The sequence below is a fragment of the Amborella trichopoda genome, chromosome 4 (assembly GCF_054954075.1).
Source record: "Amborella trichopoda isolate Santa Cruz 75 chromosome 4, AtrichopodaSantaCruz75HAP2 v2.0, whole genome shotgun sequence".
In the NCBI taxonomy this organism is placed as follows: domain Eukaryota; kingdom Viridiplantae; phylum Streptophyta; class Magnoliopsida; order Amborellales; family Amborellaceae; genus Amborella; species Amborella trichopoda.
The window spans coordinates 19,828,850-19,844,863 of record NC_142339.1 but is presented as its reverse complement, the minus strand read 5'-3'; the positions used below and the strand labels follow the sequence as shown (position 1 = coordinate 19,844,863).

The 16,014-nt window shown below is 43.5% G+C and overlaps 1 protein-coding gene across 2 annotated transcripts; it reads right to left on the bottom strand.

Moving 5' to 3' along the window:
* Positions 1 to 1,569: 1,569 nt before the first annotated feature.
* Positions 1,570 to 3,156, bottom strand: LOC18423374 (14-3-3-like protein 16R). 2 transcript variants are annotated; one of them, XM_020673272.2, is made up of 4 exons: positions 2,476 to 3,156; positions 2,234 to 2,356; positions 2,033 to 2,149; positions 1,570 to 1,931 (listed from the first exon to the last, which is right to left on the bottom strand). In XM_020673272.2, the coding sequence occupies exons 1-4, from the start codon at positions 2,965 to 2,967 to the stop codon at positions 1,881 to 1,883; spliced, it is 783 nt and encodes a 260-aa protein (XP_020528931.1). In that variant the 5' UTR covers positions 2,968 to 3,156; the 3' UTR covers positions 1,570 to 1,880. The 2 variants fall into 2 exon arrangements, with proteins under 2 accessions (XP_020528931.1, XP_020528935.1); XM_020673276.2 differs by having other exon boundaries at positions 2,033 to 2,133; positions 2,476 to 3,121.
* Positions 3,157 to 16,014: the final 12,858 nt, after the last annotated feature.

Genomic DNA, 16,014 nt, shown 5'->3' with positions numbered 1-16,014 from the left:
TCCTTCACAGGTGATGCCACGTTTCTTCCAAAGCAGGTATTCTTCACAAGATGATGTTACTCGTGCGAAAACCCTACCACGGTTCTTCCAAAGCAGGTATTCTTCACAAGATGATGTTACTCGTGCGAAAACGCTTTCCCAAAACAAAGAGTCCTTTCTTCACAGGTGAGATTCCTCGTATATTTCCATAAAGTGTACATGTTGTCTCAATTTTTTTTTCACGGGCTGAAAAACTATCCCATAAGCGATATTCTACACCCACTCATTGATCAGGCAAACGAAGGTGTTTTTGTGGAAACATCATGTACGTGGTCAATCCTAAATCAGGCCCAGTGTTAGTTTTACTCGATTGTGGATGTGAACATTTTTTTTCTTCTCCTATTTTGCACTTCTTCCTCGATACACATTTCATTCATCTCAACGGTAATGCATTGAGAGTTATAGGAGAAAATTTTATTTCATTGTCAAAAATAAAAAATGATTTGTATATTTTATATTTTTACACTCTAGTCCCATTTTTTTTATACTCCATAGTGTATTTTAATTTCATTTTCTTTTTTATATGTTAAATCATGCTCAATTTGGGGAGTTGATAGTATAACATCTCAAATTTGTAAAAGGTATGAAAAATATTTTAAAAAAATAAAATCACTAAAATTCCTACACAATCTTAAAATCAAGGTTCTTTTAACGAGAAGTTTTGATACCTAAATTTGAGCTTAATCGGAAATATAGAAACTAAAATAAAATTAAAATACAATATTTAAAATAACTGGTATTTTAGCAAGAAGTTTTGATGCCTAAAATTTGAGCTCAATAAGAAATATAGAAACAAAAATAAAATTATAATACAATATTCACTATAAAACGACCTAAAATGTGAAATACAAACTAACTACTTTTAAATTTTGAAAATAAAAAATATTTCTCTTTAAATTCCCTTAATAAATTTAAGTTAAGGTTATATTGTACTCAACAAATTTTAGACAGTTATATGCCCTTATTTTATAATATAATTTGTTTAAGTAATAGTATTTTTAGCCATTAGGAGAAGTATGACATCACTCATGTTGAGCATTAAATGTTGTTAGTGTGTTCCACATGCCCGATATAACACTCTATGTTATTCTTAAGTGCAATTATAAAAAGAGAAAATATAAAAGAAGACCATTTATATTTGATATCAGCTGACATTAATCATGACCATTCAATGTGAAATTGGATGGATGTAACTATTCCATTGAAGAAGCTCAAAGTTCAAAGTAAATTTTTTCGAATTTTGTGATACATCCAAGCTATCAAATTTCACATAGTTGTAAGAAATAGTTGCCACCTTGTAAAGGTAAATGATTTCATTACATACAATTCCATTGCTTTGTAGTTTAAGAGCGCTAAAATAACCCTTTAAGGAACGGGTTACTCAAGAAATATTTGAAAAAAACAATATTTTTTGAAACTTGGAGGTTAAGGATTAAGAGAATCCTCTTTTTATATGCCGGACCAATTGGAAAGTCTAAATTACATGTTGAAATAGGCAACTAAAAAGTTTGAGGAACGTCGACAACAAACTGAATGATAATCTTTTACTCCATATATATGAAACAACTTCGAATTGAATTAAAACCTGATCACAACACCATTGATATGAAAAACCGTCAATGGGATCAGAATAAATAGTAGTTTAAAAGTGAACATCAGAGACCGCAAAAAAGAAAAGAAAAACCAAAGAGTTATCCACACAACTACTCTAAAAGAAAGAGAAAGAGAAAAACCAAAGAGTTATCCACAAACTACTCTAACAGAAAGAGAGATTGGAGAAGAGAGTATTTGGCTACAGCTTGGTGTCTGGAATGGGTGCAGATTCCTTCACTTGAGCTGACCTATCTTCCTGGAATGGGTGCCGACTCCTTCACTTGACCTGACCTATCTTCCTGTAACCCAATCAAGAAACCAGGAATGCCGGAAAACAAGTTTTAAAAGCAAGATTCATTGAAGGAGGTTTGGTCATAAGAAACAAGGAAGAGAGAGAGACCTTCATATCTGAGGTCCACTTCGAGAGGTTGCCTTCAAGAAGTTTCATCATATTTCTGCTTTTCTTGCACTGTCCCTTCCCCAAAGTATCCAATGCCGTCGCTGCATCATCAAACGCCTGCTTTACAAAGCATAGACACAGCCTCTTGCAATCAATCCGACAGAGAAGAGAGAGAGAGAGAGGGAGGGAGAGAGAGATCACCTGTTTGGCCAATTTGCAGGCGCGGTGAGGGCAGTCGGGGATCTCGTACAAGAAAACAGAGAAGCTGATGGCTAGGGCGAGGCGAGTGGGGTGAGCAGGGCTGAGATCCGCTTCCACAATTTCCTGAGAAAGAGACGACCCCGTCATGAGAAAATATCGATCTAACTTACTGATTTTCGTTCTTGACTTGAAACGCAAGAAACTAAACAGAAACACGACGTAGAGGAGGAGAAGTTTGTTACAGTGGCTTCTTTGTAGGCACTGTTGGTGGCCTCGGTCACCTCCAGCCATTGCTCGCCAGTCTTGATCTCAGCGATGTAGCGATTATAGTCGCCCTTCATCTGGAGATAGAAGGCCTTGGCCTCGCGTGAGGTGGCCGAGGAGATGAGGCGTGAATCGATGAGCGGCAGAATGGATTCACAGATGGCCTCAATCTCGGACTCAATGCGGGTGCGATATGCTGAAATCGTGGGCAAGTGATCAATGGCAGCCACTCCATCGAAGTGCTCCATAGAGGAGACGATGCACCATGAGATACGACGAGCCTCGAAGATGTTATTGTAGGCAAGAGAGAGAAGGCCCCGCTCCTCAGTGCTCAGCTCAGGCTGTTGTGGATCGGCGGCGATGGCCAGCACCTTGTTGATGTAGGTGAGCATGTCGTCGTAGCGCTCAGCCTCTTCTGCTAATTTCGCCATGTACACGTTCTCCTCCCTGCTTCCTTCTGGGTCTATCATGTTTGCGTGGCCTAGAGAGAGAATCAAAGATTTAGAGAGAGAAAGAGAGAGAGAAGAGAAGTTCCACAGCACCTGCGGGTTGTATAGGAAAACGAAAGTTTTGATTTTGTAAGCATCGACAATATCAGGAAATACCGTCCTCTCGCTAAAAACGGACTTCCACACACGGCTAAATTACTGAATTTATCCAGTTTTCCAATAGTCTTAATTTTTGCCATATTAGTCAATTTATTTTATTCTATTTTTAAAGAGTAATGATTCTATAGGACCCTCCCCCACCCATATAATTAGGACCTCAAAGGATCACCATTAAAGTTTGCACAGATCTCTAGAAAAGTTATCACATGGGTGAGGACTTGATTTTTCTATAGATCCATGCCAAATTTAATGGTGATCCTTTAGGTTCCTACACACATGGGTGGAGGAAGGTCCTATAGGATCATTTCTTAGTTTTAAAACAGATTTTCACACATGGGTGAACGACATAATTTATCATGTTTTTCAAATATTCTTCAATTTTGCCCATTGGTCAATTTATTTATTTTATTTTTATCTTTTAGAGCTGGTCCGATGTTTAAAATTACCAATCAACCCCCACAAATAACAAAAAATTCCGAAACCCTGTGTAGTTTTAGTTCACTATTGTGTATGAGGCGGTCCGATATTACAAACATCTGTTAGCTTTACATTTTATATTTTTTATATGTTTTTTGCCATCTAATTTTTTCTGACCACTTTTGTACTTTCTTGTATATGTCGGGGTGTAAAATCCACCAAATGGGCCCCACTTCCCTCTCACTCTCACTCGTTCTCTCGTATTCATTTTCTCTCTTTGTAGTCCAGCATTCTTTTATGGAAAATTGTTTGGTGCGTCCAAGCCCGCACAACTTATTATGCGGGCTTAGAGACCATTTTGAGCATTGATTCAAAAGAGAAAAGCCAAGTGCTTTTACTGAAATATAATTTCAACTAAAGGAACACATTCTTTATGGCTAGTCTAATTTGAGAAGACTCAAATAGTGTACAATCAATGACCTTTGATGCAACATCCCAGAATCTATTAAAGAAGTCCGTAAATGACTCACTTAGATTTTGTTAGGCAGCGACAAATTTGCCAGGGTCATTAGTTGCTGCTTAGTCTTGTTGTACTGCGTGATGCAATATCAGAACAATTCGTCAAGAGTTTGATCTGGGTTTTAGTCACGACGTCTCATGTCACGACCCCACCCATTGGCCCCTGTTTGAGGGTGACATAGTGCGGGATCGCAATCGGAGCTCGCGAACGTCACTCCAATATGCTCCCCATCATTCCAACAATAATAAGATAAAAGCATTTTAATAATATATTTACATAACTCACAATCATCTTATTTAAAGTAGAACAGTAAGGACAACTAATCACAGTCACAAAACTAGTAAGGCCCTACTCCCAAAGTAGAAGATCTATTACTCAGGTAAAGCCAATCCTACTGCTTAAAAACCTCTACCCTCATTCAGGATAGAGGACAATGACAAGTGGGTGCTTTACTTCGTAATGCCCTCACACACACACACACATATATCCCGAGCGCTCTGGGGTTTTTAACAGGCAGTGGCCTTGCAAGACACGACCCTCTCCTTATACCCTTCTATCGAGAGAGAGTTACATTGCCATTGGGTGACCCAAGGAGTAGTGCCCATATAAATCTGGGGGGCACGACCCTCCCAATTATTCACATCCTGACTCCTGTCCTATCATGGGGAGACAGGGGAAGATCGCAGCTACCGATACCATTATTCTTACAGTAGTTGCCCTTCCCATCAGACAGCTGACAGCACCATCATTCACACATCACATAGGCAGCACGGTACCATCATTCACACAATAGGTATCCCTTTCTCATATCACATAAGCAGCATGATACCATCATTCAAACAATAAGTATCTATTCACATATTGCATGAGCAATATGATACCATCATTCACACAGTAGGTATCTATTCATATATCGCATGAGCAGCACGATACCATCATTCACACAGTAGGTATCTATTCACATATCGCATGAGTAGCATAATATTACAAGATGACGATATAAATATTTCATCATGATAACAGCAATATCACCTTAGATAGTGGCATATTACATTTAAGAAGTCTCATAATGACATTATCATAGTAATAACGACATTATTCCAGTTAAGCCTTATAGCTCGATTTCCTGCCATCAAGGGCAATGATATGTACTCACTATTCGGGTCGTAACGTTTAGACCGTTAAGATTTTGAGGATAATTCGGAAATCGATTTTATACTAAACCCACCTATCCTTCAAATGGGATTGGTTTGAAGTCAATTGGACTGCGTTTGGCCTCTTAAAGATTAAAAGATGTGAGGGTTTACTAGCTACACCCTGCCGTACACAAGGGGTAGCAACATACGCTACTTCATATTACAATAACTCCGAAACCGTGAAGGAAATTGTGACGGTTTAAAAATCAAAGTTTGAGCCAAGTCGTACATATTTCTAACAAAGCTAATTTGAAAACAATTGGATTTCATTTGGTGGTTCAAAGATTCGTTCCAAACGAGGTGAGAGTTTTGAAGTTTTATCAACACTGTCAATAGTGACATTCCTTCATAAAACAAAGTTTAATTTTCAATCTAAGAAGAATTTAAAAATAGTTTCTCCTTGAAAAGTTTATTCGATTCAATGATCTTTCAAATGGCTATGGTTTGGCACAAAATGAACCTTTTTTGGTTAGTTAAAATCAAAGACCATAGTGGTATTAGTGAAAAATCCAAGAAAATAGTCAATTGTGATATACCTTTTCATTTTGAAGCATAACTTCATTCTTGTAAAGAATTTCAATGATGGGAAAAACAAACATTTTACCAGACTCATACATCTTTCCAATGGTAGTGATTTGAGGTCAATCGGACCCCATTTGACTATTCAAAAGTCTCCTTCAAGCACACACATAATTCTAGAATTTCACAGTGGCATATAACATGTCTCAAGAGTACATTCGATAACCTTCATTTCATGGTGAGGAACATGATAACAACCATTCTCTCATGATGTACACATACAACATGCCTTTCTTACATAATCTAATAATCATACACTCATTCACAACATCCACCATTATCATAGAACAAAACCCCCAAATTTTCAGTGAAAAATGCGTAAAGATTTTCTACATCACATATACTTCCATTGCTTATTACATATGCCTATATCCCCATGCATCCTTATGATTGCAACACAATGGTGATGGATCCACTTACTTAAACAACAATGGTGTCCTCTCCACTTCTCTTCTCCCAGCTCTCATCCACCCAACAATGGCTACGCACCAACAGTCACTTCTTCTAACCTTGCCTTAGAGAGAGAGATATGAGAGAAAAAAATGAGTGGCATGGGTTAGAGAAGAGGGTTAAGTACTCTTGAAGGTGTGGTGATTGTTCAAGTGGCTCCAAAAGGCATAAAAATCTGGACAAGTGGCTACAAGTCAGCATGCACTCTCCAAGTGGCACTCACAACTCAGACATTCTAGAAACACGGGTGGCAATGACCAGCCGGTGATTGCCCACTCTTCGTGCGGCGTTACCACTTACCACTTGCACGTGCCGTTCACCCTTCACTTCGCTGTGTGCTCTCTCTCTTCGCCTCGTGCTTCTTCCTTTCACCACGTCGTGCGTCCTTCACTCCGTCGTGCATGCTTCCTCTACAACCCTTTCCTCTCCTGCGCCTACCTGTCGAGAACATCATCACCGCACACCTCCCATTGCACGTCTCTCCCGTGCCTACCTGTCGTGAACATTATCGTCGTGTGACTCATACTACCGCGCACTCCATCGCCGCATGACTCTTCTTTCCCTATATGATCACGTGGCACACACTCTACTTATCCCATCGTGCACTCAACCGGCCGAGATAGTCCAGGTCCTTACATCATCCCCCCCTTAAAAAAGATTTTGTCCTCAAAATCGTCAGTTACTCAAATAAATGGAGGTGTACTTTTCCTGGATTTCATCATTTCGCTCTCATGTTGACTCTTCTTTCAAATGGTACTGCCATAAAACCTAGACTAGGGGAATCTCTCTGTTGCGCCAAAATTGGACTCTTCTATTCAGAATCTCAATTGGTTGTTCCACATAAGTGAAATCTTCCCAAATCGGGATCGGCTCATACTTGAGAATGTGGGACAGGTCGGGCTGATATTTCCTTAACAATGACAGGTGAAATATATCATGAATGTTGGCTAGCTCAGGCGGCAGGTCCAATCGATATGCCACGACTCCGACTATCTCTAAAATCTCAAAGGGTTCAATAAATTGTGGAGTTAGTATCCCCTTTTTGTCAAACCTCATTATGCCCTTAGCTAGCAATACCCTCAGGAAGACTCGGTCACCCACTTCGAATTCAAGATCCCTTCTTCGATTGTTGGCATAAATCTTCTACTGACTTTGAGCCGTTTGAAGTTTTTCTAGAATTAGAGCAATCTTCTCTGAGGTCTTCTGAATAATCTCTGGCCATAATAGCCTCCTTTCATCGACCTCGTCCCAACATATAAGAGATCTGCACTTCCTCCCATACAATGCCTCAAAAGGTGCCATCTGAATACTGTCCTGGAAACTATTGTTATAAGAAAATTCTATTAGAGGCACATGATTATCCCAGCTTCCCTTGAAATCTGTAATACAGGCCCTCAACATTTCTTCTAGGGTCAGAATAGTCCTTTCCGATTGTCCATCAGTATAAGGGTGGAAAGCAGTACTAAAAGTGAGTTTGGTCCCCAGAGTCGACTGTAGGCTGTTCTAAAACCTTGAAGAAAATCTGGAGTCTCTGATGGACACGATACTAACAGGCACCCCATGCAGCCTTACTATCTCCTTGATGTATAATTTGGCCAACTTATCCATTGTATAAGTAGTACGGACCGACAAGAAATGTATGGCTTTAGTGAGTCGGTCCACAATAACCCAAATATTATCATGTCCCAAACTTGATCTTGACAAGCCAAACATAAAATCGATTGTTAGGTGCTCCCACTTCCATTTTGGCACAAATAAGGGCTGTAATTGTCCAGCAGGTTTCTGATGTTCAACCTTCACTTGTTGACAGGTCAAGTACTTGGAAACAAATTGTGCTACTTCTCTCTTCATGTTATTCCACCAAAAGACTATTTTTAGATCCTCATACATTTTTGTGCTCTCTAGATGTACTGTATAATGGGAGTGGTGTGTTTTTTCTAAACTAGCCCTTTTTACCTTATCATTGTCAAGGATACATGGTTAGGTGCCTCGATCTCGCCCTCCAGCTCTACATGAACGGGTGGCACTTGTCTCGAGTCTCTGGTGGACCCGAGACTTGAGATCGCTCTCTCAGAACCTTGCTCGAGGGAAAGGGCAGGTATACTAACCAATGACAAGTGGGTCGAAAAAGACCCACCCTTGTCTTGGGGTAATGCATGTTCATGGAAGAAGGTGATGAAGTGCAAGGTTAGACGAAAGGTAGAAAGGAGAAGATAAATTGATGGAAGGGCGAGACTAGCATGTTGGCCAGAAGTTGCCGAATTGGAGCGATAGCAAGATGGACTTGGTTCAAGGTCCAGCACGGCGGCAATACTACTCGGAACTAAAATAGACGTGTCGGCGCTAGGCTAGGCATACCCCTAATCAAATGAGAAGAGAAAGAGGTGGAGAGGAAAGAATGAGATGACAAAGAAAAGGGGAAAGCCGGATATCGATAGACATTGCGGTGGGCAATGTGAGGAGGCAGCGCATTCCTTGTGGATGGTGTTGGCTCCTAACAAGGCACAGGATGGGTATTGCCAGGGCCTCTAGCGGGCGACGATAGGTACCGCTGTCTATGCTAGATGCGCAGCAGAGGAAGACTCCTGTAGGCGGAAACACACTTCGCCGTCTATGTTCTTCATTGAGACATAAAAGCTATGTCTGTAAGCAGTGATGGGCAGCACCATCTACAGACTTCATTGAGAGAAAGTGACAGTTGAAAAGGAGGGGAGGGAGACTTGCGCATGGTGCTGCCATCACCATGTGTGACCTATGAGACCAAGGGAGAGGCATGCACGGCACTACCACTACAGTGTAGGCCTCCACGAGGGACTCAGAACGAAGAAGAGGGGAAAAGGGAGAGAGAAAAAGAAAAGAAAAAGAAGGAAGAGAAGATTTAACTCAACCCTAAAGGTACCGATCAAAATTTTCTCTCACCTCACCCTCTCTCTCAAGCATAACACAACAATGGCAAGAAAGAGAAACTTGTATTAAGTGAAAACTCTCTCTTGTGTGTGTATGTGTATGCCTTCTCCCTTTTCTGCATACAATGGTTGTATATAGAAGTGTGCCCAAACATGGGTAGATGATCAAAAGTAACCCTTATTGCTGAAAATTAAACTTAAATTGATTTAAAAGAAATTAAAAAGTAGTGTGCAAAATGACATATTTGCCCCTTCTTAACAAGCTGTAGAATTTCAAAACAGTCCCTGTGTTTCCCTAGGACTTACATGGATGATCTGGGGTCGTTCTGATGCCTAGTTGATCGTAAGATGATTGTTTTCTTGTAGGGCTCTGCATGGCGATCATTTTGATACTAACTTCGAGCCATGGAACGTGTTTTTGGTGTATGATCATGTGACTTGAATAGTGTGTTCGTTCCTTGACATTTTTCCTAGGTTTTATTTGCTGAATCTCATTGAGCATGCCGCTACGATCATGGGACACCAAACAAAGATTTTTCCAGTTTGGAATTTTGGCCAAAATCAAGGATTTCGACAATGAAATTTTCAGTCAGTTCATCAGCTTCGTGTGTAGAATCTAACCATTCATCATGTATGGGGTTCGGGACAAAGATTGTCCGAGTCCTTATGCCCACAATGGAATTAGTCACACGTCGATTGAGGTCACGAGCGGCGTGATTTGGCAGGTTGAGCGAGGCATGATGCTGCTGAATTTTTTGCACTTTCTTCACAGATCAGCAACTTCTCTCTAGCTTTTCTTTGCGCTCGGGTGTCATCACAGGGCGTGCCACAGATCGAATCGCTCGCCTCGACTAGACGAACATGCTCACCAAATTTGAGCATGATCCGAAGAGAGACGATAGAGACATGAGCAACGAACATCATTGGTCGTGACTATCCCTTTAATGGTGTGTTGTAAGGTGGTCGCACGAGAACAGCGTGCAGCTCCTCTTGTTTTACTCCTTCACCTATAACTTCTTTCTAGAGCGTTCGTTTGGGCTGAAACTTGACCCCTGGGGGTTTTCAACCTTGTTGGATCCAATGGTTGTGGTCTCACAGCAATTTGAGATGCTGAAATTGTAGCACTAGTTATAGGGGTCCATTTCAGGGTGCTAAAGGCCAATTCTATTGGAACTGTTTCTCAGTCTACACTACCATAGACATGTCGAATGCAACAAAAATTGACAGGAGACTTTTAAGAGACCTCATAAAGATCTTGGCCAGTTTTGGGGCTGTTTTGAGACTATCGAAATATCCACTGCTTGTTAGGCCTTTATTGAGCGAGGGCCTCTTATTGGTTAAAATACCTTCCAACAGCATGCCCCGCCGAATGTTGTGCTTCAAGAGAATCGAGAAGTGCAATCATTCAAGAAGTTTGAGAGATCTTTGTAGAGTCCACACCCTCAAGAGACTATCTGTGGTTCTGGAGCATGAGGCCTTTGTTAAGACCTCCTTGTACAGAACCATGCCTTTTTTAAAGGCCAAATGCTACGAACCTCTGATCGGCACTGCTGCTACACCAAGTTTGCCTTTGATGTACAAGGTATCCCTGTAGGTCCCATCTAGTGGAGTCCAGTTGGGGCTTCTGGCGTGCCCGAAAGTCTGGTCCCCGGCTGGCTAGAGGGCTTTGGCGAGACGTACCCTAAATCCTGTGGTAACCCTGGCCTTGTCAGTCTCTTGCCTTCGTAATGGCCCTTAGCATTTCTCGAGGGATCTTTTCGTCATCGTCCTCACACTCAAGGACTCTTTGTGGTTCTGGAGCATGAGGCCTTTGTCAGGACCTCCTCATATAGAACTAGGCCTTTTTTTGAAGGCCAAATGCTACGAACCTCTAGTCAGCATTACTGCTACACCAGTTTTGCCTTTGATGTGCAGGGTATCCCTATAGGTCCCATTTAGTGGAGTCTAGTCGGGGGTTCTAGCCCACTTGAATGTCTAGTCCCCTGTTGACTAGAGGGCCTTGGCGAGACGGACCCTAGATCCTGTGGCAACCCTGACCTTTTCAGTCTCTTGCCTTCGTGATGGCCCTTAGCATTTCTGGAGGGATCTTTTTTTCGTCGTCCTCACTCTCAAGGATTGTTGTTTTTACTGAACTTGGGAGATCTTATGAGGCTCTCATTCCTTGACGAGCTGTAGAAACTGGGAAGATCTTGTGAGGCTCTCACTCCCTTACAAGTGATGGAAACTGAGGAGATCTTGTGAGGCTCTCACTCGAGCCATGATTTCTGGGGTGTCGGCTGAGACTGTGGATGTGAATCAACCTGCTTTGTCGGTCCAAGCGCCCTTTCAGGGGTTTTCACTTGAACAAGGGAAGTGGTGTCGAGGAGGCAGTTTTCACCAACTTCTGTTATGTTCAGGCTCTTTTACCCATGTATTTGTGGTCATTTCCACCCTTTTCATCCATTTTTTCTCACGGTGTCCTTTTGGGGTTTACACCGTGCCTAGGTTTATTTTTCCACGGAACTCTCTTACTCATGGTTTCGTGATCATGCCCATCATTTTTACTCATGGCGTTCCCTTGTACAGATGTGCACCATGCCCCTCTTTTTTTTTTTTAAAGGCATGTTTTAGGGTCGTGCCTTCGAGACCTATGCGAAGCCTTTTAACATCATGGGACTAGGACATGCACTAGAGTTTTAGGGTCATACAGCTGAATCATAACGATAAGGAGTAGCAGTCTGTAGAGGCAATAAAGTGAGTCCGGGGGTGACTTTGACTCATTTGGGAAGGTCGCATGAAGTTGCCTGTAGAGAGTTGATTGGATGGTACGTGAAAAGTGGTGACCCGATAGCTGGCGGCGAGATGTCTCGCCGTTTGGTGAGCATGGGTAAGACTTTGGGGAATGAAATGAAAGATGGTGAAGGTGGCCCGTGCATAAGAATGGGCCGGCTAGGGAAGACGTGCGTAGCGATGCACGTAAAGGGTGTGTGTGCATACGTAGACTCACTGGAGAGGCAATGGAAGTGGTGTAGGTGGCCCGCACACACAAATGGACCGACTGGGGAAGACGTGCACGGTGATGCACGTAGAGGGCATGTGGCCTAGGTAGGCTCACTGAAGAGAAGAAGAAGAGGGTATGCGCACATTAATGGGTCAGTTCGGGAAGACGTGCATAGCGATGCACGCAAAAAGGGAGGTGTGCTCTCACAAGGGGCGTCTTTAAGGTTGTGCCTCTTGGACCTGGGCAAAGCAGTTTAACGTCCTGCGGCTTGGACGTGCACTATGGTTCAAGGTAATATATCTTGGACCGTGGTTACGCAGTTTAAAGTCATGCAACTAGGATCGTGCAGTTTAAGGTCGTGTGACTAGACCTCCGCAACAGTTTATGGTCATATAGTTTGGACCGTGGTTATGCAGTTAAGATCATGCAGCATGGACTATGTATAAGTCGCCATGTCAGTAGGGTTGCATGGGGGTTGTTATGTGGATAGCAATCTGACTCCCTGGGAATAAAGATAGTTAAGGTTATCCACCTGTGAAGAGATGTAGATGGAGGGGGGGGAGTAAATGGGAAAGGCTTCACTAGGGATTAGGAGGGCTAATGTGACTCCATGGGGATAATGAATATCGATGTGCATGGAACTTGGAAATGATGGGATGAGTACAACCCTTGCATGCATCAACTCTGTTGGGGGTCTAGTTGGAGTTATGCATAATGACCATTCGGTGCGTTATGCGTTACAGTTTTAGGGTCTTGTAACCCGGACCATGGCTGTGCAGTTTAAAGTGATATAGCTAGGACCATGCAGTTTGTGGTCATGCAACTAAACCTCCGCAACAGCTTAGGGTCATATAACGTCATGTGGCCAGGACGTGCACTATGGTTTAAGATCACATTACTGGACCATGGTCTTAAGTTTAAAGTCATGTGACAAGGACTTAGCAGTTTCATGTCGTGCAACTAGACCTCCACTATAGTTTAAGGTCATGCAGTTTGGACCGTGGTCATCAAGTTTAGGATCCTGAGACAAGGACTATGGTGATGCAGTTTAAGGTCATGCATCGCGGACCATAAGGATGCAGTTTAAGGTCATGAAACATGGACCATGGGATGCAGTTTAAGGTCATGCAGTGTGGATCATGGCTGTGCAGTTTAATGTCATACAACTAGGACCATGGCGATGCAGTTTAAGGTCATGCGGCACAGACCATGGCGATGCAATTTAAGGTCATGCAGCGCGGATCATGGCGATGTAGTTTAAGGTCATGCACCAAGACCATGGCGATGGAGTTTAAGGTCATGCAGCGCGGACCATGGCGATCCAGTTTACGGTCATGTAAGACGGACCATGGCGATGCTGTTTAAGGTCATGCAGCGTTGGCCATGGCTGTACAGTTTAAAGTCATACAACTAGGACCATGGAGATGCAATTTAAGGTCATATTGCGCGGACCATGGCGATGCTGTTTAAGGTCATGCAGCGTGGACCATGGCGATGCAGTTTAAGGTCATACAGCGCGGACAATGGCAAAGCAGTTTAAGGTCATGCAACGCGGACCATGGCAATGCAGTTTAAGGTCATGCAGCGAGGACCATGGTGCAGTTTAAGGTCATGCAACGCAGACCATGGCTGTACAGCTGAATGTCATACAACTAAGACCATGGCGATGTCATTTAAGGTCATGTAGTGTAGACCATGGCGATGTAGTTTAACGTCATGTAGCGCGGATCATGGCGATGCAGTTTGTGGTCATGCAACGCAGACCATGGCGATGCAATTTAAGGTCATGTAGTGCGAACCATGGTGATGCAGTTTAAGGTCATGCAGCGCTGACCATGGTGATGTAGTTTAAGGTCATGCAGTGTGGACCATGGCGATGCAGTTTAAGGTAATGCAGCACGGACCATGGCGATGGAGTTTAAGGTCATGCAGCACGGACCATGGTGATGCAGTTTAAGGTCATGCAACGCGGACCATGGCGATGCAGTTTAAGGTCATGCAACGCAGACCATGGCGATGCAGTTTAAGGTTATGCAGTGTGGCACTGTGGACTGTGGTGATGCAGTTTAATGTCATGCAGCGCAGACCATGGTTGTGTAGTTTAATGCCATACAGCTAGGACCATGGCGATGCAGTTTAAGTTCATGCAACGTGGACCATGGAGATGCAGTTTAAGATCATGCAGCACAGACTATGGCGATGTAGTTTAAGGTCATGCTGTGCGGACCATAAAGATGGAGGGAATAGAGTCATTACTAGAAACTTGGCTTGCAAAGGGGCGAGGTTGTGGTTTAGGGAATAGACCTCTTAAGGATATGGGACGATGGTCGGGAGGGGAGCATCAGGGCTTGTGTATGATGCTAAGTGCATCATTAGACCTAGATGATGGCATCAGGTCTCTTGGTGAAGCACGCGGCAGTAGCCCTTGGCCAGACGCAGGGCAGTGACTCCTTGACGGGACACGCAACATTAGCCTGCTGACGAATAGTTTGGTGGTAATCCCTAGATGAGATGCACAGCTACAATCTTCTGAACAAAGCGTGCGACGCTAGTCCCCTGGACAAAGTCTTAACGAGGCACACGATAATGCTGCTTCGGGTCTCGGGCTTAGTTGCCCCAGCCCGGCCTTATCGCCATCAAGAGCTGGGGACTGGAGCATCATTTTGAGTTTGTTGGGGGGCAGGCTTTGATACTGCGGGCTATAAAAGGGGGGCGAGACCCCACATTACTGTTTTACCGAAGGGTAAAACAATGTAAGGGCTTTTTTAAGAGAGTGAGAGAGCTAAAACTCCTGGCGAGGGTTTTCCAGCAAGCACTTTCTGGTCAGAACTTGCAAAGAAAGGTCCTTAGGATTTTTTTGGGGAACTTCAAGAGGTGTGAAGCTTCGTAGCATGCTTTCAAACAGTTTTCGGCCAGCATTGAAGCTTTTTGAACAAAGAGAAAGGATCTCTCAGGACCTTGACAGAATTTGCAGTAGATTTCAAGTGCTTCTCTGATCGTTTTGCTGCTGAGGAGAAGATCGCAGATAGCTCAGAGGGCTTTGTCAGCTCTCTGGTTGTCAGAGGAGAAGGGGAAGGGCTGTATTGAGTTCACAAGAATTTCAGCCGAATTTCGGTGAGCTTTGGTGGACTGTTGAAGTGGGAGATCGGGGAGAAGGGAAATCTGCAGGGTCGTAGGGAAGCTTTTAGGGATTTTTGGTGGTTTTTACCAACTCCGATAAGAGGCAGAAGGTGGGAGAGGGTTTTCCAAGTGTTTTCCATGATATTTTTGGCCATCGGAAAAGGGGAAAAATAGGGTCAGGTGGGACGTTCCTATTGAGTGGAAAGGTGTTTCTGATAAAGGGAAGCCACGCTGGTAGGGGAAAGAATAGGTTCAGACGAGGGATCCCGGCGGTCAGAGGTGTGTTTCCGACGAAGCCCGAAGGATAGCGGGGAAGGCGAAGGGTCGCACGAAGGTGGACCATCAGCGTGGGCAGCAGTTGGGGGAACCGAAGAGGCATGGGAGTCAATGTCCATCGGTAATTGAGAACAGTGGGAACCGAAGAGGCATGGGAGTCAATGTCCCTAAGCCACACACAGTGATTGCCATGCTTGGGGTTATGAAGCTCGCGACGATAGTCCTACGCAGCATTAGCCTACCCGTGGTGATGATAGCACGCAGCATTGTGTTGCGTATGGCTATAACCTCGGACAACGATGCCTCGCAAGGGTCCAGAGTGATGGCAAACGGGGAGGCCTTGCCACCGCAGTGTGTAGGAAGCAAAGTCCTTCAGCACAGCCGTGAAGTCCATATTGTTCTGTGGATAGGCATCCATTGTGAACAGGGTATGCCCTCCCTCATAGACCAGGTCCTTACCCGAGA